At 42.9% G+C, this 22,078-nt stretch overlaps 2 protein-coding genes across 4 annotated transcripts in view; one reads left to right on the top strand and one right to left on the bottom strand.

Annotated features, from left to right (window-relative positions):
- The window catches only part of strn (striatin, calmodulin binding protein), a 117,057-nt gene that overhangs the window by 27,240 nt on the left and 67,739 nt on the right, over nt 1-22,078 (bottom strand). For 2 of the 3 annotated variants that reach the window (XR_005461055.1, XM_038800584.1), the window contains exons 6-10: nt 20,524-20,674; nt 15,268-15,406; nt 9,737-9,847; nt 7,734-7,877; nt 7,408-7,544 (exon numbers count right to left, since the gene is read on the bottom strand). Coding sequence is in view for 2 of the 3 variants with exons in the window: in XM_038800584.1 (XP_038656512.1) it covers nt 7,408-7,544; nt 7,734-7,877; nt 9,737-9,847; nt 15,268-15,406; nt 20,524-20,674 (682 nt within the window). In the remaining variant the exon portion in view is untranslated. The remainder of the gene's footprint in view (nt 1-7,407; nt 7,545-7,733; nt 7,878-9,736; nt 9,848-15,267; nt 15,407-20,523; nt 20,675-22,078) is intronic. The other variant, XM_038800585.1, reaches the window with a different exon arrangement.
- On the top strand, nt 6,096-6,584 carry LOC119967709 (histone H2A.V). The gene has a single exon (XM_038800587.1). The coding sequence runs from the start codon at nt 6,107-6,109 to the stop codon at nt 6,491-6,493; it is 387 nt and encodes a 128-aa protein (XP_038656515.1). The 5' UTR covers nt 6,096-6,106; the 3' UTR covers nt 6,494-6,584.

Below are 22,078 nucleotides of genomic sequence, written 5' to 3'. Positions count from 1 at the left end.
GCTGGGGTGGTCTGGGAGGCACTGAAAGCGGTTATCAGAGGGGAATGTATTTCAATTCGAGCCCACAGGGATAAAACTGAGCGATCGGAGCTGGACAGGTTGGTAGGAGAAATCTTACAGGTGGACAGGAGATATTCGGAGTCTCCTGAAGGAGCGTCAGAGAGTTCAAATGGAGTTTGGGCTCCTTTCCACAGGTAAGGCGGAGGGTAGCTGAGGAGGGTATGAGGAGCATGGGGAGAAAATTTTATAAGTAGTTCTCTGGGTTACTGGGGTTGCTCCTGGTTAAGACTTTTCACGAGTCCAAAGAGCTGGGAGTACTCCCCCCAACGTTATCACAGGCATCAATTTCTCTCACCCTGAAGCGAGACAAGGATCCAGAGAGCTGTGGGTCGTACAGGTCAATTTCCCTCTTGAATGTAGATGCCAAATTATTGGCAAAGATCCTGGCCACTTGAGTGTGTCCTGGAGATCATTTGGGAGGATCAGATGAGATTTGTAAAGGTCGGACATCCAACATTAGACGGCTTCTTAATATAATTATGATCCCTGCGGAGGGACTCGAGGCTGAGGTGGTAGTCGCCATGGACGTGGAGAAGACTTTCAACCTGGTGGCGTGGAAGCATCTATGGCATATTTTAGGCAGGTTTGGGTTTGGGCAGGTATTTGTGGAGTGGGTCCGGTTATTGTACCAGGCGCCGGTGCCAAACATAAGAACTAACGAGTTTGGTTGGAATACTTGTCTATGTCGGGGGACAAGGCAGGGATGCCCGCTCTCCCCATTACTATTTGCCCTGGCCATAGAACCTTTAGCAAAGGCCCTGAGAGCAGTGAATGCCTAGCAGGGTATATCAGGCTATAAGTTAAATATGGGAAAGAGCAAGATGTTCGTGATCCAGGCATAGGGGCAAGAAAGGAGACAGAAGGAGCTATCTTTTAAAGTGGTTGGGAGGAGTTTTAGATATCTGGAGATTCAAGTGGCCAAGGATTGGGAGCAGCTTCACAAGTTAAATTTGGGAAAAGCAGTGGATCAAATGAGAAGGGATTTCCATAGATGGGACATGCTCCCACTGACGCTGGCGGGGAGGGTTACAGACGGTGAAGATGCCGGTCCTTCCGAGACTGCTTTTCTTTTTTCAATGTCTCTCGATTTTTGTCCCAAAGGCTTTATTTAGAAGTATGAATGCGGCGATATCGAGGTTTATATGGGCAGGTAAAATCCCGAGAGTGAGGAGAGCACTTCTGGAATGGACCCGTGGAAAAGGGGGCCTGGCTCTCCTGAGCTTTATTAACTATTACTGGGCTGCCAACATATCGATGGTCAGGAAGTGGGTAGTAGGGGACGGGTCGGTTTGGGAGCAGATGGAAGCAGCATTCTGCAAAGGTACGAGTTTGGAGGCTTTACTGCCGTTCTTGCCGACTCGGTACTCTACAAGTCCAGTGGTGGTGGCAGCCCTAAGAGAGTGGGGCAATGGAGGCAGCATATGAGACTGGAGGGGCATCAGTGGGGTCACCAATCTGTGACAATCACCTGTTTGGGGGGGCTTAAGGTATGGCAGCGGGCAGGGATTGAGAGGTTTGGAATTCTATTCATCCAGGAGGGCTTTCCGACCTTGGGGACATTAGAGGAGATGTTTGATTTGTTGGGTGGGAACGGGTTTCAGTACCTGCAAGTGCGGAACTTTGTACGGAGGCAGGTTCCAAGCTTTCCTCGCCTCCCCCGAGGGGACTACAGGATAAATGTTGTCTAAAACAGGGGTTGGAGGTGGCAAGGTTTCGGACATATACAGGGAATTGTTAGAGTGGGAAGGGGCCCCTATCAGAGAGGTGAAGAGAAAGTGGGAAGAGGAGCCAGGAGGGGAGCTGGAAACTGAACTGTGGGGAAAAAGCCTTGAAAAGGGTAAATGCATCCTCGCCCTGTGCCAGACTTGGCTTGATTCAGTTCAAGGTAGTCCACAGAGCCCACATGACGGTAGCCCGGATTAGTAGGTTCTTCAAGGAGGTGGAGGATGGATGTTCATATGTTTTGGGCATGTCCGAAACTGAGGGAATTGTGGCAGGAATTTGCGGAAGTTATGTCAGAAGTCCTGGAAGGTAGGGTAACTCGGAGTCCAGAATTGGCAATATTTGGAGTGTTGGAGGATCCGAGGTTGGGGGGGGGGGGGGGGAGGAGAGGAAGAGAGTGGCCTTCTCCCGGAGACGGATCTTGCTGAGATGGAGGGACTCGGAGCCCCCGGAGTCAGGAGTGTGGGTCAGCGATATGGTAGGGTTTCTCAGTCTGGAGAAAATCAAGTTCGCTCGGAGAGGATCAATACAGGGATTCACCCGGAGTTGGCAGCCGTTCATCGATTTCTTTAACAAAAATTGAATGTCAACAGTAAGGGCGGGAAAAGGGATAGGGAGGAAAACAGGAGGCATGTTAATGTTAAATAAGGACAGAGAACTTAGCATATGGGTAATTGGGGACAGGGCGGGAGAAGTGGGGTACATCGTTTATTGTTCCTTTAGGGAGTATTTTGTGCCTCGACCGCATGGTTGTTTTAGAAATGTCAACATGTTAAACTGTGAAAATTACAAATACTTCAATAAAATATTTTCTTTAAAAAAGGCATACGGTTTGCTTGCCTTCATCAGCCGGGGTTGAGTAAAAGAGTTTGCAAGTCATGTTACAGTTGTGTAAGACTTTAGTTAGGCCACATTTAGAATACTGCGTGCAATTCTGGTTGCCACACTACCAGAAGGACGTTGATGCTTTGGAGAGAGTGCAAAGAAGATTTGCCGGGATGTTGCCTGGTCTGGAGGGTGCTAGCTGTGAGGAGAGATTAAATAAACTTGGATTGTTTTCGTTGAAAAGACGGAAGCTGAGGGAGACCTGATTGAGGTCTACAAAAGTACGAGAGGTATAGGCAGGGTGAAGTCACAAGCTTTTTTCCAGGGTGGAAGACTCAATTACAAGGTTCAAGTTGAGAGGGGGAATGTTTAGGGGAGATGGGTGGTCAAAGATTTTCACGCAGAGGGTAGTGGGTGCCTGGAACCCATTGTCAATGGAGGTGGAGGAGGCAGGCACGATAATAATGTGTAAGATGAATCTTGATAGACACATGAATGGGTGGGAAATAGAGGAATACAGATCATTTGGGCAATAAGTAGTAGGTCTAAATAAGGAATCTGGATCAACACCTGGTGGGCTTAAGGGCCTGTTCTTGTGCTGTAATGTTCTTTGTTCTTCTCACAGTCATTACATAATCTTGTTTGTCCAGCTTTTCAGGCAGTGTATTCTAGATCATAACTCGGTGAACAAAAATTCTCATTGTTTCCATATCGGCTGATTATTGATCTTCCTGCCATTGGAAACAATTTCTACTTACTTTATCAAGATCCCTCTTAAGAATGAGATTTTTTAGTCGTACCAGATCTCCTGTATCTATCTTTTACAGTCAATACTCCAGTGGTTTCTGATGATGTCAGTTGAAGGAGGGAATCCATATAGGTGTAGATGATTGTGTCGGTGTATATGAGGAGAGATTGTGTTGACTCCAGTATTTACTGGAGTTTAGAAGAATGAGAGGGGATCCCATCTACCCAATCTCTCCTCATACAACAATCCCCTACATCGTATGTGAACTCTCTCCTCGGGTGGGGGGATTTAGAACACAAGGTCATGGCCTCAGGATATGGGGTAGGCCATTTAGGACTGAAGAGGAGAATTCTCTTTATTCAGGGGGTAGCTAACATGTGGAATTCTCTACTACATAAGGCTGTTGAGGCCAAGTCACAATGTATTTGAAAGAAAAAACAATTTCTATGCATTAAAGGTGTCAAGGAGTATGGGGAGAGAGCGGGAGAATGACATTTGGATAGAGGATCCATCATGATGACAGTCAGGCTCGAGAGGCCAAATGGCCAACTCCTGCTCCTATTTTCTATGTTGCTATCAGTTCATCTAAGTGATTACTGTATTTTAGAGCTGCCTTATTGCATTCCTATTGTGCTGTTGTAAGCCAGCTAAATGATTTTGCACAAGTCAACACTAATTCAGAAGCAGTGAACACAGGCATCATTGTACAAAAGTTGAGAGAAAACAACTCGTTTCTAATCTAGGATTACTGAATTACAATACGTACAATGATAGCAGATACCATGATGCAAGCACTAAAATTAATACATTAACACACAGGAGTAACAGCATCTTTAAAATTATGTTTGGTAATGGATGCTTTACACGAGCCAGAATTCAAGGAAGTAAACTGAAATAGAGGAAGAACCTGAATATAGTAGAGAACACGATAGATATGCAATACCTGCTATGTAGGGCAGGTAGGCTAATATTAATGTTACTGGACTAATAACCTTGGGGCTTGAGCAAATGCTCCGGAGACAAGAGGTCAAATGCCACTGTGGCTTGTGGAGGAGAAATTTAATTTGAGCAAGTCTGGAATAAAAACTTAGTATCTGTAATGATATCCTGAAACCTCCAAACTGTCATAAAAATCCATCTGGTTCACTAGTTTCCTTCCTTCAAGGAAGGAAATCTGCCAACCTTATCCAGTCTGGCTTTCAGGAGACTCCAGACCCACAGCAGCTCTCTGAAATGGACAGATGCATCTGCCTAGCAAGCCAAGCCATTGTATTAAACCACCACAGTAAAGTCAAATAAGAATGAACCCTAACAGATCACCAGGCATCGACCTATGCATCAGAAATGATATACGTATACATACTGGCCGGGGACTTCTGCCAAAATATCCAGGCTAACATTCTTTCTCACCAAATCATACCTTACCGCCAATGTCCCAGACTCCTCCTTTACCATCCCTGGCAGAAGTCCAGAAGAGCTGGTGGTGGTACAGTGGTATGCAGTCTGGAGGGAGTAGCCTGGGGAGTCCTCAGCGTTGACTCTGGACTCCATGAAATTGGCATCAGGTTAAGGATACCTCCTACTGATTACCACATCACCATCCCTCAATTGTTGAATTAGCACTGCACCATGTTGGACACCACTTGGCAGATACACTGAAGGTTAGGGTTGTCAGTCGTCCAGGATTAAGCTGGAGTCTCCAGGAACTGAAGATGCCTCTCCAGCATCACCTTAATTTTTTTCCCCATTTTTTTTTTTGAACATCCCTGCTGAATGTATATCACTGTGCCACCACTACTTGTGGGCAATTGATTGAATGGTGTCCTTCTATGTTATACAGCTCAATACACCTCTGAAATATTTCAAATTGATTCACAGGAATTACTTTTGAAATACAGTCACCATTGCATGTGTGCAAATGCAGCAGCCAACGTACTCACAGCAAGATCTCAAACAGTAATTTGATAAATAACAAGTTATCTTTTTCTTTCTGACTTTTGGTCTTAGAATATATGTTTGGAAGAACCACATTCACTAAACAGTGCCACAAACGTTTAGCATTCACCTGCGCAGGCAGATAGGTGCTTTGTTTTAATATCCCATTCAAAGAATAAGTTTTTGGTGCTAGAACTTCACAACTTCTCATCTATTTTCTTGTTTCATAAAGTTGTTTGTTTGGCTCCATTATTTTTATCCTTTGTCATCCATTCATTTCCAGCCTGCTCCAAATTAGTTTAATTTCCAACCCCCAGTGACCTCTGAATATCCAAGACAACAGATCAAAAAATTGGGCAAGAATTCAGAGGTGTTCATGTATAAGCTGGAACCTACCAGCAAGGGGGCTGCATTTAGCTCTGAAACATCACAGAAAAAGCTGGCATGTTTTTACTAAATCTAATTGTTGGTTAGTTGAAGGTAAAGATGGCTCCTGAGTTGACAGCTCCCTTGCTTGCAGCACTTCAGTGTGAAATTCTGTTTATTGTAAAATGCAGAATGTGCTAATTAACTGAAACCCCACATCCTCATTAATTATTTCATCCAGATTCCTTTCCCTGCATCATTTCCCAGTAGCATTCCAGATAAACAGATCTTTTAAAATTGGTTCTTTTAGAAACCAAAGACTTGTATCGCAGCACCTCCTTTTGCCCTCAGGACATGCCATAGCATTTCACATCCGATTAATTACTTTTGAAGTTCAGCCATTGTAGTTTTGCAGGCAAAACAGTACCTAATTGAGAGAGAGAGAGGAAGATGGCTGGCGGGAAAGCTGGGAAGGACTCGGGAAAAGCCAAGGCTAAAGCAGTTTCCCGCTCTCAAAGAGCAGGGCTACAGTTTCCTGTAGGTCGTATTCACCGGCATTTGAAGACTCGTACCACTAGCCATGGACGGGTGGGTGCTACAGCTGCAGTGTACAGTGCAGCCATCTTGGAGTATCTCACTGCTGAGGTGCTGGAGTTGGCAGGAAATGCATCAAAGGATCTGAAAGTAAAACGCATCACGCCACGTCACTTGCAGTTGGCTATCCGAGGTGACGAGGAGCTGGATTCGCTGATCAAGGCAACCATTGCTGGTGGTGGTGTGATTCCTCACATCCATAAGTCTCTGATTGGGAAGAAGGGACAGCAGAAAACTGCATAAAGCCCAGTTTTGAGCCCTACCCTCTTCCTCCCTACTGTCGTACTGTAATTTGGACAGAAGAAACCTGGGGATACTTGGCATTTTTTTTTTTTTTAAAAGAGTAGTTAAAATAAAATGGGAAGAGTTTTAGGAGATGACTTTAGTGTTCACTATAATCTGAAAGACCTGTTTGTATGTCCTACGGTTTGGACTTGTAGCTGTGTGACACTATAACTAGAACATACAGCGGTTTGTCAACAATTAGGTTACGCAAGTGTGTTTTATACAATAAAACAATTCATAAAACCATTTAAAAAAAAACAGTACCTAATTTACACACAGCAAGGTCTCAGAAACAGCAAATAAAATAAATGGTCAGGTGACTTGTTTCTATTGGTGATTGAGGGAGGGATGTTGGCACCTGGGAGAGCACCCTGCTGTTCTTTACCTAGAGCAATAGGATACTTAACATTCATCGAATAGGTAGGCCTTAGCAGAAATCTGACCAAAGAATGGCACCCTCAGCAATAGAAAACATATTCAGTACTATAATGATGTTCTAAGCTCTAGAGTTTGACTTGAACCCAAATCCTTCTGCCTCAAGTGAATGTTATCAACTTAGCCAAGCCAGCAATTCTGATGTTCCATTTTACAGAGTGAGAAGCAAATTTTAAATCTGTCTTGCTCCAGGGAACAAGGTGCAATGCCAGACTGGTAAGGAATAGATTCTTGCCCGTAATGCCAAAGATCATGAAGCACTGCCCAAGGAGACTTCACATACCTTCTTTGATGCTTCCTTGTAGATGGTCACCCTTGGTCAATCTCACATTGGCTGGTCATAGAGCTACACACTCAGCACTTCTTGGCTGCACTAGAATTTTAATTAATCACATTTACAAAACAGATTTGAGGAACTGATAGAAATTCTAACTTACATCATAATTTAGAGGGTCTGCCTCATTAGCAACTGTAAGGCCTGCCAGTTCTCCAAGACCCAATGCATTCTCTAGTGCTTCATTTGTACCCATGATAAAGGATTTTCCTGCTCCCGGGGGAAAGGTCAATGCCTCAACTAGAAAAAACAGTATTTAAAAAGTGTTAAAAAAATCTATATCACCAATACTTTAATTCAAATAAATTAAATTCAACATAAATGAAAATTCTAATATGGTATGGAAGATTTATGATTGCTGTTAATAAAAAAAAATACAAAACATGTGTGTAATATTTTCCCAAGATGTCCAGCTTTCCTCTCACCTACCTTCTTCTGTCCTGCCAGCTTCATGCTCAGTCAGTCGCGTGGTCACCGGCCTTGGGGGTGAGTTTACTGAAGACTGCAGTGGAGGGAGCTCATCTACATCTCTTAAAGTAGCCAACATGTCTTGCAACTTTGATCTGTTTGGCCCTGTTAAGGAACAAAAATAGAGATAAAAGTAATGTTGGTTGTGTAGAAAACAATGATTTATCTGTACTTTTCCAAGTTTGTCTGTCTTCTTAAAAGATTGGCTCAATTTTATCACAGGAGGAAAAGTGAATCGAAGAAAAATAAGCAAAAAAAGGAAAATGTATTTCATTAAATTTTCTATTTTAACTATCATTCCAATTATGTCAAATCCTGTCCCAGATACAGCCTCCTTCATTTTTGGCTTGCTGTTCTACCCCCATCTTCAAAGAAATGGGCCATCAAACAAAGTAGGAAATAGGGACACTGAAGCTTCAAGAGATTGACAGCAGTCAGCTACTCTTCCTCTACTTCAATGTGCATAGAAAATTCCTGTAGGCTACTGAGGTATATTAAATTTTGCTGGACATCTCCCTGTGTCCAACATGCATAGCATATATAGAAAACAGAATTCCTGTCCTGTTAATTGACCACACTGCAATTGTGTATTTGATCCATATCTGTGTTCCCTTTCGAACGTATTTAAGACTAAACGCATGATGGTTCCTGTTTGTATTGTACGGCACTCCATGTTCAAGCAGTCCAGATTCTGTATGCATATAATGTTTTGGCCACTGCTCTGCCAAGATGACCCATTAATTAACATTTACATGGTGAAAGTGTCAGCCAAGCCTAGGTAAATTCTCATCAATGTATATTTTACAGAAATGTAGAAGTTGAATAAAGACAAATTTTTGAGAATTTCAGATATTAAATTTATATACATTGATCGAAGTTTTACCATCTGACAAGCAGATGGGCGGACTGCCAAAAATATGACTAACTACTAAATCCTGCTTTTCAAGCTGCCCTAAAACCAAACAAACCAACCTCTCAGGCAGGTGTCATGATGAGACAGATTAAAAGAACTATGATTTATGTATCATGAAGTCAAAGGCATAATCTCCGCTTTGCCCAATGCAGCATATTTCCATCTCTGCATTTAAACAAAGCTTGATTTTGTGTTTTACTTATGTACGTTAAGGTACATTATGTTAAGTGGAAACGGAATACTTTTTTTCATACTATTGGAATAAGAACTAAAACATCAGATAACAGTAAAATGATGGAATAAATTCATTCTACATTCCCTACAGAACTTTTCCTTCCACTGAGCACTTTTCAGGTTTAATGCCATTATCTTAGGTCTTCTTCACTGAAGGTTTAAACCTGCAACAAGGCGGCATCAAGCACTTATCCAGAGCTTCAGAAATGTCTTTCTATCCCACAGATAAACTGGATGAGCCAAAGCACAATGGGTTTGGGTATCCTGGATCAAGTCATTACTAAGATGAATTCAGTTGTCTGCAATTTTTAAACGGTATTGCTATTTTTGAAGAATATATGTAATAAGTAGTAATATTAAACGGTAACACTTTAAAGATATATTTCTCAGTAACAATAGAGGCCGAACAGTTTCTCCTCCCAACCAGCCATCCATTCCAGTTGAAAATGAAATAATCTCCAGCCACATTAATAACTGACCAAATCATTTTCTACATTTGCTTACCTTTCATCTGTTATGTTTGATTGCCCTTCAGTAACAAAGCCAAAATCTATCACTTAAATCACTTCCATCTTATTTATTAAAATAAAATTGCAAAATTAAAACAGCAGGCCAATGCCAAAAGAAAATTAAAAAGAGTTTTGAGCAGCAACTTCCAAAAAAAGTTAAACCAAGGCGATGGTGTGAGACAGATAAAGAGTAGCTGAGAGTGAGCAGATGATTTTAAAGAAACAAGAGTAGTATCTGGATACTTTAAAAAAGAGGGGTAAAAGAGGGTTCATGAACCAAAAGTACACCAGATTTTATACGCACTTACTCTTCACCCCCTTTTTCCCCTTTCGCTCCTTTTTGTACTGCTCCTTGAGTTTGGTTATTAGTCCCTGGTCCACGTCCCAGCTCTCTGGTGTGGGACATGCATCTTCCTTGTCTAAACACAGCACAGTGAAACAAATCAGAGATTGCTTTCTGGAACAATCCAACTCTTACACCACTAGTAGGACAGTTCCAACATTTTCAATTAAATACAGAGTATTATTGCAAACAACTCAGTAGCAAAGTTTAGTTAATAGAGCTAAACCATTATTCAGTTCCACAGGAACCTGTTCAGGGAGGCTTTAAATTTGTTTTAATAATCAAAATAAAATGCACCATAATCAAGAAAATAGTATTGTTATTGAGTATTCTCAATTTAAGATTAAATCATCAAGTTATCAAAACACAAGCCTCAGTAACATTCTTGTTGGCTATTCCAGGAACAAGGCAGCCAATCCCATGAGTGGGGGATGGGACAGTATACAATAACGCCCAAGCATGCCTACAAACTCGTATCTCACTTATCAGATTTCAGACAGCAGCCATATGACTCAGCCTTTTACAATCAATATACAAAACTGCACATGTAAGCACCTTCAATCTTCTCACAGGCACCGTTGCCATCCATAATAATGACTGCAATGTTCTGTGAAGCCTTCTGTACAGCATTACAAGCTTTTCTAGATTGTAAAGTCACATTTATCACATTAATCGTTTGCATATTATAGGATGAAACCACTATCATATAGGTTTCAAATGGTGTTAGCGAGTGAGTCACCTTAATGCCTTCTGGTCATAGTCATCATGCTGTAAAGACCGATTTAAATGGAGTCCTTTTTAAAATCTCAGTTCCAATGCCCTTTCCCAGCAAGTGAATAAGCTAGCACAGGTAACCCACAGGTTACACAACTTCAATGAACCCAGTGTTGGGCTGACACAGATGTTTGGAGATAATTCATTGATCACTGACACAACAAGCTGAGCAAATCCCCTCCTGTATAAGAACAAGGGCAATTGCAGGGCAGCAGGGTAGCATTGTGGTTAGCACAATTGATTCACAGCTCCAGGGTCCCAGGTTCGATTCCTACTTGGGTCACTGTCTGTGCGGAGTCTGTACGTTCTCCCCGTGTGTCCATGGGTTTCCTCCCGGTGCTCCGGTTTCCTCCCACAGTCCAAAGATGTGCAGGTTGGGTGGATCTGCTCCCCGACCACCATCATTTCCAAGTGTCTAATACAAATTTGAAATCCTATCCTCATCTACAATTGCCTCCATGGTTTCACAACCTTTTCAGCTCCTTGTTCTAACCTATGTCTTTGTGCATTGTCATCCTCCACCACTGTTGGCGAAACAATGGGCCATTTTGGTTCTACTCGTGCACTCATTCAAAGCTCGACCAGCAGCATCCAATCCTACACATACTTAGAAATCTTGTTGCTCAGTCACCAGCTGCACTTAGCAGCCTGACTTCCCCTCCCAACGAACGTATTTCAAAAATATTTGTCTTCATTTATACATTATTCAAGGCATTACCACTTCAACCGCTTTGAGTGCTATGTTTCTGCAAACATCTTTACTTGTGGCTTCAGCTTCTTGTACATGCTCCTTCCTCTGTTCCACCTTTGGATGTGGAGCATTCTTCAGCCTCAGCCACCACAACCTAAAATGTAATCCTATCCTGTGGTTATTTGGACAGTTAAGTAGAGAATTGAAACAAAAATTACTGTTCAAGCTTAACCTTCTGTAACGTCCAGATATTCCCCCCCCCCCCCAAAGACTTTATCAGCTGCTAGAGAACCCATGCTTTACACCACAGTGCTTCAGTGGCTATGGTACTCAGAAGATAAATTGTGTACTGCCACTGCACTGCAGGTACTTCGTGTCCTTTTTTTTACTCAGTTATCAAGGGTTATATAATTTAGATCAGGAAATGTGCCAAGTATACTCACTACAACAAAAAGGAAACTACATCCAGGCAATTCAGTTACAATTTCTGCCTTGCAAGTCTTGGAGATGCTTCAAGGAATCAGGTAGTGAGCCATATGATACAGAATAACCAGCCTCTGTACTGCTCCCGTAATCATGCTGCTGATCAAGTTAAATTCTTATTCAATGGGAATTTGAGCCCAAGTTTAGATGCAGTCTTAGGCCTTGCTGCCTGCACTAAAATAATGCCAATGTCATTCAAGCTCCAATTCAGGACGATTAAAAATGGTTACAATTGTTTGAAAATTTTGCAAATAGTAGGAAAGATCAGCAATGGGAAATTTCAAACAGCAGATGCATGGAGTACAAAATAAATAAATTTTCCTCAGAAACAAAAACAAGGTGCAACTAAGTATAGAATTACATGGATCAATAGAAAGATTAAACCTAAAATAAAACTTAAAGGCAACATATGTTAGGGTTGACTGCACAAAGATAATCATGAGGATATAGATAAAGTAGAGCACCAATGAGAGGAGCTAAAATGAAATATGTAAAAAGACAAGCAGGTGATAATTAATAGTAAGGGATTTCATAACGACACACAAATGTGATGAATGTAGGAATTTCAGATATATAATATATTTGATGCAGTAAGGGTTAAAGCTAGGGTTAGTATGTGTATGACTGCTGCAGTAATCTTTTTTAAAAGTCCTGGTTTAAAAGACACGTTGGCTACAAGGGATAATTAAAGCATCATAAAAATTTGGGCTAATGGAACTCTGTTGATGTGAAGACGGTTCCCTGGCAAGTAGAGAATTAGAGACATTGGCCGGGATTCACCGTTCACCAACCTCGTAATCGGCGATTGGGCGAAGAATCTCATCTGATGCCGAAATCGGGATCCGCCCCTTCCTCCAAAATGGTGTCATTGCGTTGCGGGCCACAAGCCGTTGGGGCGGCCTTAGTGCATCACGTGAAGCCCTCCCCCAATGCTCCACCCCGATAGGGCGAGTTCCCGACCGCACGATTGACGTGCGGTCTCACGGCCGGGTATCCGTCGTGGCGGCTACGGAGTGTGTCCAGTGCCGCAATAGTGGGGCGGGAGCTGTGCTACGGGCTTCTGCGAGGGCTTTGGGGGGGGGGGGGGGGGGGGGGGGGGGATTGGTGGGGGTGGCCAGGGGGGGACTATCTGACAGGTCGGGTTTGCGCACGGCTGGCTCCATGTTTCACGGCACAACCGCGGCAGGTTATCGGCATGCGCATGCGTGACCACAGATCCGGCCATTCTCCAGCCGTTTATCTCTTGAGAACCAGAGTTTTTAACGCGGTGCGGCTGCTAGCCCTCACGCGTCACAGGATCGGTGAGGGGTTGCACCAATTTTCTTGGAGTGAAACGCCACAGATCCTCCACACCGGCTCAAAAACGTGAATCCAGCCATTGTGTTTGACTTTAGTAAGACAATGTGGTAAAGGGGAAGAGCCAGGGGTTGAAGCAGTCAGGTCTTGAGTTTCAGTTCTGGGATTCAGTAAAGATTTGACTGTGGATGGACCAGCAGCTTTTTTCAAAGCAATTTAGTTCAAAAGGTTTTGCCTGTGAACAGAACAGCAGTTTCTGAAGAGAAAGGTAGGCCTTTACCAGTAGCCTGACTCAGGCAAAGATCTGCAGCTGGTTCCCGAAGGATCTCCCTTTCTCAAAGTGGTTTATCCAATATATCTCTTTAAAGCAAGCAATCCTGGGTTGGTTAACTGTATTTGAAGTGGATTTTGACTGGAGATGGGTTTTGCTTGACTGAGGATAAAAGGTAGCAGTGACGAGGGTTTCATTTCATTGTTAAGCATTGTTTAACTGATATTGTAAGCCATTATCTTTTGTGTGACTATCAAATTTCATACCATTGTCTCAAATTCCGCACACGAGTACGGCCTCAACCGGGACCTGGGATTCATGTCGCATTACATTCACCCTCCACCATCTGGCCTGGGCTTGCAAAATCCTACCAACTGTCCTGGCTTGAGACAATTCACACCCCTTTAACCTGGGATTAGCCCTCTCTCTGGATCTGTAAAGACTTAATTACCTGCAAATGCTCGCATTCAAAGCATTATCTTGCATCTTTGACTTTGTCTATATAAATGTTTCTGGAACATACCTCTTCATTCACCTGAGGAAGGAGCAGTGCTCTGAAAGCTAGTGATTTGAAACAAACCTGTTGGACTTTAACCTGGTGTTGTAAGACTTCTTACAGTATTAAATTCTACAGTTCAGCAATTTTCAAAATACTAAGGGAACTCTATGCAAAACGATAAACCAAAAACTGCAGCCACCAAGTCTCCAAGTGTGATCTTTACAGTTTCTCCCCATGGCCCTCAAACCTACCCCATGCACCCTTTCAATAAATATTTTCAAATTAACTAATTATATCCAAATATTTCCACAATGATTTCCAAATAAGCTGCACAATATGCCTTTTTAACCAATTTTCTTCAATTGAACCATGTTTGTTAATATCATGCACACACAGCCTTAATTTAACACCAGGAAACCACACAGACAGTCATATACACATCTCAGACTTATTCTTTTTGGGGAAAATTGGCTTTAAAAAAATAAGATTAGCAAAGTAGAACAATGCCAAATTTATCAGCAAAATAAATCCATCTGCATCCTCACAAAGGGAGACGCACCTCCCCACACCACAAATCCTAATACTGCAAACCCTGATGTTTAATTAGTGCCATCACGCAGGAGACAAGGCGCATGGGGAAGTGCGCACTCCTGTCCACTTGGGTATGTGCATGATTCCCGAATCACAGCGAGACCACCCCTTCCACCCCGATGTGAAAAGGGGAAGGTGTGTCCTCCACACCCCCAAAAGCAATAAAAACAGGGAGGTTGTGTGCACAATACATACCCCACAAACGCCTTCGTGCACACACCCCACACATGGCCCTTCACACACACATGCCCAGTGCAGCGCCCCAGCACACACGCCAGCATGTGCCCGGCACATGCATTTATGCCCGCACATCTGACACAAATACTGACATGCACACCAGTCACAGACACACGAGTGTCCACCACAGAGGGTGATGCGTGCACCCATGTGCTTGACATGGATGCACACGGGACGCACACAGTCGCACTCCCGCCTAGACACATATTTCTTGCATTGCATGGAAATTTTAGAAATCATGGACTAAGGTGGTTTTCTTTCACTATTGATCAGAAAACCAAAAATTATCTGAAGCAGCAGGAAGATCAGACCATAACTCATGCCATATTATAAATACACTGGATATGAACAGCAGATTTTATGCTTTTTTTTGGAATGGTATAACTGCCGGCTAACACCCTCGTACTCTTTTTTAAAATGCGGGTAACATTCTCCCAATTCCACACAAGCTACGTAATTTGAGGTGATCTGCTGAAGTTGAGGTGACAATTTCTTTGTTCGAAAGATCATAGTCGATATTATGCAGATACACTTAAGTATTTAAGTTACCGTATAGTGCATCCCTTACATGTGCAACGATTTTTGATGTTAAACAAAATTTTACGGGCACAGGAAATTGATTGTCCATGTGGTAACAAGATAGTGAAATTTTACCCCATTCTGTTCCATCGCCTGCACTTCTTGACTCGCCTGCTCCGTCATCTTCTGAACTTCCTAAGAAATCAAACTCTCTCAGTGCTTCCTCAGTGTCCATATCTTCCGTAGGATCAGATAAAACTCCTTTGTTGATAAACTGTTTAAAAGATGACAAGTCGCGCAATTACTAATCATGCTCATCATACTGCTCTAATAAAACAGCAACCAAGGTGAACCAAGCAAATGGTTCCACACATTGTAGATTTCAACAACCCCTATAAAATCTACACAGTTAACAAAAATTACCAGTGTGAAATATATCTTTCATCATTACACCAAATATTAAAATAGCTTTCATGTGTTTCACAGTAGCCACTATATTCACCCATTCTCATCAAGCGCAAGTATACTTTCATAACATAGGCATGTTCAGGGATTATATTCTAAAATTACTATGTTGATTTTCAGGCAGTCCATAATGTGTTCAACTGTGCAATACATTAAACTAGCACTGCCAGTTTATATGGCCTGGTGAGCATAATGTTATGAGATTCATTAACTTAACTAGGGCTGCTCCAATATTTCAATAGTCAGCTGCTGTTATGCTTAGTTTAACATTCACTGCAATTCAAATATGCACCACCAGACAGCACTGCACCAAAGTAGTTGCTGTGGAACAGCCAACATTTTGGTCAAGGTGGGTAAACTAAAGATTTTTTGTTGTCACCAGTCCTTTCTCATTGCTTCCTCCTCCTTACTTCCATCCCTCCTCTCTTCCTCCAGTCCCTTCTCCCTTCCAGCCCGAATAATCTGAATACAATTGGTCTTGACTCCTTTAATGTAAGGTACCAAAATAGAATTTGTATGAAGAATCTACACCAAAACCTCAAATATTATACTGTAAATATTACATTCTACGAGCATCAGGTTCGCAATTACCAACAAACATTAAAACCCATATTATTTCTGTTTTCTCAATACTTTTTTCAGTATGAACCTCCTATCTGGCAAGGACACCTAAGTTACAAGATGAATCAACATCAGTTTATTGCAAAAAAACCATGTAGAGTCTCCAGGTTCTCTATCACTATCTTGGTCAATCACAGGCAGAACTCTTTACTGTGAGCCTTCCTTACAACAGCATCCATGGTCAGTGGCATGCCATTATCACTGCTGGAGAACAACTGTGATCCCACTATTTAAGAAAGGTTGTAGAGATAAGCCAGGGAACGACAGACCAGCGAGTCTCACGTTAGTGGTAGGGAAGCTATTGGAGAAAGTTCTGAAGGCGAGAATCTTTTTCCATTTAAAAAGGCACAGTTTGATCAGGAATAGTCAACATGGCTTTGTCAGAGGGAGGTCATGCTTAACAAATTTGATTCGGGTTTTTTGAGCAAGATGTGTAGGTGAGGGCAGTGCAGTTGATGTAGTTTATATGGATTTCAGCAAAGCCTCTGACAAGTTCCCACATGGGAGACTTATAACAAAGGCAAATGCACATGGGATACAGGGTAATTTGATAAGGTGAATTCAGAATTGGCTTAGCTGTAGGAGACAGAGGGTGATGACAGACGGTTGCTTTAGTGGCTTGAAGCCAGTGTCCAGTGACTTACCACAGGGATCTATGTTGGGTCTCCTAGTGTTCGTCTTTTATATAAACAACATAGATTACTATATGGGCGGGTGGAGAGAGAGAGAGAGAGAGAGAGACAGACAGACAGAGAGAAGGCAGAGTGTCTGGGGTTACAGAAAGATAACACACGATGGTCAAATGGGCAGAAAGTGGCTGATGGAATTTAACCCTGAAAAGTGTGAGGTGATACACTTTGGACGGAATAATTTGACAAGGAAGTATTCAATGGATGGCATGACACTGGCAAGTTCCAAGGGACAAAGAGACCTTGGTGTGTTTGTCCATAGATCTCTGAAGGCAGACGGGCAGGTTAATAGGATGGCGAAAAAGGCAGAGGGACACTTGCCTTTATCAATCGAGGCACAGATTACAAAAGCAGGGAGGTTATGTTGGAGTTGTACAGAACTTTAGTCAGGCCATAGCTGGAATACTGCTTACAATTCTGGTTGCCACATTATAGGAAGGATGTGATTGCACTGGAGGGAGTACAGAGGCGATTCACCAGGATGTTTCTTGGGATGGAACATTTAAGTTATGCAGAGAGGTTGGACAGGCTTGGGCTGTTTCCGCTGCAGCAGAGAAGACTTGAGGAGCAACTGATCGAGGTGTACAAGATTATGAGAGGCATGGACAGGTGGATAGGGAGCACCTGTTCCCCTTAGTTGAAAGGTCAGTTGCGAGGGTGCTCAAGTTCAAGGGGTAGGAGGTTTAGGGGGGATTTGAGGAAAAACTTTTTTACCCAGAGGGTGGTGATGGTCTGGAATGCATTGCCTGGGAGGGTGGTAAAGGTATGCTGCCTCACACCCTTTAAAAAGTACCTGGATGAACACTTGGCACGTCATAACATTCAAGGCTATGGGCCAAGTGCTGGCAAATGGGACTAGGTAGGCAGGTCAGGCCTTTCATGCGTCGGTGCAGACGCAATGGCCGAAGGGCCTCTTCTGCACAGTATTATTCTGTGATTCTGTGAACTGTCACTTCTGCCTTGAAGTCCTCTTCAGTGGGCATGTCACATTTCCTAAAAAGAGGTCTAAAAGTTATAAACATCAGCCGCTGGTTTCTTTAGCTGCACACTGCCTGATATCAACTGTTTTGCAACACCTTCAATTTGCTTCAGCATTAGCAAAACAACAATGTACAACAGGGAACAACAAAATCCACAGCAAACATGGAGGTCTAATGGTACTCTGGAGTAGAATTGCAGACTACATTGCAGCGCTTGATGATATGGGTCTAAAATTTGCCCCAAAATTTCTGGTGATGCCCCTGCAACAAGGCATCAGCTCAATGATTATACAGAGTGGTAGAGAAAGAACAAAGTAGGCAGGCCAGAAATCCTCTGCTGGGAAGAAGCACAACTGCTGAGCAGCAGGAAATGTAGCACCATTCTAAATGCCACTTGCTTTTTGGACATTTCACTGAGGCCTCAAATATGTCACAGGCTATCCATGTAGAATGATGAACTGAGCTGCTGGGCAGAATGGAAATACCATTTCCAACCCAAATGACAATGGGTCTAATATGGCGACTACCATGTACCTTTAGTGCTGTACTATTCCTTGATCATATTGTCATCTGCACAGAAGCATGGGGCTGGATTCTCCGTAGACTGGTGACGAAAGTGATCGACGATCGGGCGGAGAATGGATTCAGACGCTGAAATCAGGGCCGACGCCGGTTTAACGCCAGTCTGCAATGCTCCGCCCCTCTGCCCCCTCCAAACCAGCATCATCGTGACATGCACCGCTTCAACGTTGTTGGTGCGTCATCGGCCGGCCCATCTGCAATGCTCCGGTCCCCGATGAGCCGTGTTCCTGACGGCACGGCCATATGTGGTCCCAGTGGACGGAAACCTGACGTGCTGGCTGTGGAATGTTCAGCGCCGCCACTCATCCGGAATCCGTGCGGGGGAGGGTGGGGCTGGCTTCTGCAAGGACTGGGCAAATGCTGTTGGTGGGTTAGGGTTCGAGCATGGCCGGCGCCATGTTTTACGGTGCAACTCGTCAGCCCTGCACACGCGCAGCCCAGGACCCGACCATTCTGTTTCTGGCATGATCCGCAGGGGTTTCATGTGGCACCGGTGCTAGCCCCTCACCAGTACCGGAATCGTTGAGGGGTTTGCTCCGATTTTCCTGTCGTGAACCTCCCGTGGATTCTCTAAGCCTCAGAAACGGAGAATCCAGCCCATGGTTTTAGATAACATAGACAAAGAGGTTAATGACTTTGACATTAGTCTCACTGGCTATTTATGACCTGTGGATCCAAGTGACTTGTTTGATCTTTTCTAGTGTGACACCACTTCCACCTTCTAATCTGTTTATTGGAGCATTACCAGAACTTTCCACAGCAAAATAACTGATTTAGTCTCTAGTCGAAAACCTGCAATTGACAGACTTTGAATATTTCACAAAGCCAACACTGCTCAACCTTCCTCATAACTATACAGGACAGATTTTCTGTTGTTGAGCATCATCAAAAAAGGCTAATGACAAACTGTTTTACAAACTCACTTATTTCCTCTGCATCATTTCTATCTTCATTAAAAACTGCCTTTGAAGCCATTTCAGATTGCAATCAATCATACCTCAAAAAACAACTCGATGCTTTGTTCTTACAAAACTACGACCTCATCTCTCTCTATTGGAACCTGCAATCAGCACAAAAACAGTTCTTTAAAAAAAAAATTGAGAGTACCCAATTCATTTTTTTTCCAATTAAGAAGCAATTTAGCGTGGCCAATTCACCTACCCTGCACATCTTTTGGGTTGTGGGGGTGAGGCCCACGCAGACACAGGGAGAATGTGCAAACTCCACATGGACAATGACCCGCAGCCGAGATCACACCCAGGTCCTCAGCGCCGTGAGGCAGCAGTGGTAACCACTATGGCACCGTGCCACCAACAGCACAAAAATAACCAGTCACAAATGGCACTGTCCATAGTGGTGCACTACTCCCCTGCATCGTTCTTGCAGTTACTGGCATAGCCAATCAGACAATCCTCCTCTAATGCCTTTCCTGTTGTTTATCTCTGAGAGACTGACTTAATTTGGTTCTAATCATACCTAATGAATCAGAGTATCTGAACTAATGGTTCTTTTTCCTGCAACATTATATCTAGTCTTCAAAATCAATGTTGATCCGTCTCTTCACCCTCGGTTGCAATTTCCCCCAGCTATTCAACAGGAAATTTCGATGTAGAGGAGGAAGTCTGTATTTAACTATACCTGGTCTCAAATCAGGTAGCTAGAATTCCCTTTAATTAAGAGTGAGCGTGGTTTTGGTTGGTGCACAATTTTGTTACTGAATTTTCTGCCATGAAACATTGACCACATCTGAACCCACATCTGAACCAACCAGTCACTCACAACGGCTCAGATGTTAGTCCTACCTGAAATAGTTGTTTGAAAGATAGTGTAGTATAAAGACACTATATTACACAATAATTAATATTAAAATTTGGAAGATGCTGCATCTTTGTGCAAAGTTAGGTCCTTTAGAGTAGGAAGCTTACATTAACACGATCAGAGGACTATCGCAGAAGAATTTTCAGAAGAAAATTTTACAGAATTGAACCTGAACATTTATCACAAACTGACACTGTTTCATCACATCTAGCCATCTACATAATCATTTAACCTACCGAACTATCGCTAATTGTTCTCTCTTTTCCATCATTTTCATCATCTTCATCTTCATCACTAAATTCTGCTGCTGCATTTTCAAGGAAATTCAATGTTTCCAGTACATCTACTGAATCAGTCGAAAGTGGTTTAACGCTCTCTCCGGAATTTCTTTTTAAAAAAAATTCAAAACGATATTATTTAATCTTTCACTTTTTTTCAACACCGGCAATGTAACAGATTTGTGGGGGGGGGGGGGGGGGGGGGGGGGGGGTGGAGGAGAGGAGGAAGAGATAGAATGTTGTTACTCTGTAAAAGGCAAGATTCTGTAAGATGCTGTGGTTCAGATCTCATCATTGTCATGATTCTTTCCCCACCCCCATGCATTATTCCACAGTTGATGAACAAGCTGCTCTCAAATCTAATCATATCTGCTTTGTCATAGACCATTAAGAGAAAAGTGAAAGGCTCTTGGTTGGATCTGGTCTTTTTTATTACTGTTATACAACATATACAACATTACTTTCCATGTACTTCTCACTCCTTTTCCGAGATGTGAGCATCAGGCCATAGATGCAATATCGTGTAAATGAGAGTCTGTAGGCTAATCACTTTTGTTTCTCAAAATTGACTAAAAAATAGTTTGTTTAAAAAAAACACAAAGCAGTAAGAATAACTGTTTGGCCCAGAAGCATGCCACAAGATGTTTTTATTTAATTTTACAGCACAAAAGCAAGTTATTCCAATCATGATGGCACTACTAATTAGTCCCAGATTCATAGCTTTGTTACAGCACAGCAGACCATTCAGCCCATCAAGTCCAAGCCAGCTTTCTGCACAGCAATTCAATTTGTCCCATTCCCCCTTCTCTCTCCATGTAGCACTCAAATGTCTCCTTTTCCAAGCATATCACTCTGGATCAATGCAAAGCAAAATATCAATTAAGAGGCATAAGTTAAGGTTCATTAACTATTCTTATAGGCACTATAAAATTATTTCCTCTTACCACAGGAGCATATTAATGTAATCTCATTACCATATATATATTATTTGTTTAGCGCTCCTGGGCAGTAGGAATAAATCAACATGGCAAATGTTCATGTGCTAAACGAAAATCACATTCACGCAAGATATCATGTGATACAGGTTATGTTCCTGACCTGAAATTTGTACGCCTGCTGGCGGCATTAAAACTGACTGGCCCAACAATTCTCTTCCTAACTCCTGGTAACTCACCAACACTTTCTACTAGTCCCTACCTCCCGTTCACTGCCTGTCCCAATCTTTCTGCTTCCCTACTCTAACCCTCCTGCTCGCCGCTCTCTTCCCCCCCCCCCTCACACTTCCCATCCCTATTGTTCCCTTGCTCACTCAATGCCTTTCACTATCCTTCCCTCTCCCAAGCCCTTAAGTATGAGGGCTTGGGATGGGGATAGTGAATGAGGTGGTGAGCAGGAAGCAGTGAGGTTGCGTGAGCGGGAGAATCAGGGAAGGGAAACAACGAGGGGATTATTGGGGGATGGGGTTTAGGAGAATCGGCAAACAAGTAGCAATTTGTTTAAAAAAGACTGCGCA

Source organism: Scyliorhinus canicula, chromosome 6 (genome assembly GCF_902713615.1).
Source record: "Scyliorhinus canicula chromosome 6, sScyCan1.1, whole genome shotgun sequence".
In the NCBI taxonomy this organism is placed as follows: domain Eukaryota; kingdom Metazoa; phylum Chordata; class Chondrichthyes; order Carcharhiniformes; family Scyliorhinidae; genus Scyliorhinus; species Scyliorhinus canicula.
The sequence above is the reverse complement of the archived record's forward strand: the minus strand, read 5'-3'. Positions and strand labels throughout refer to the sequence as shown.

Coding starts and splice junctions, on each gene's coding strand:
- LOC119967709 (XM_038800587.1), top strand. CDS start 6,107: ATGGCTGGCGGGAAAGCTGGGAAGGACTCGGGAAAAGCCAAGGCTAAA.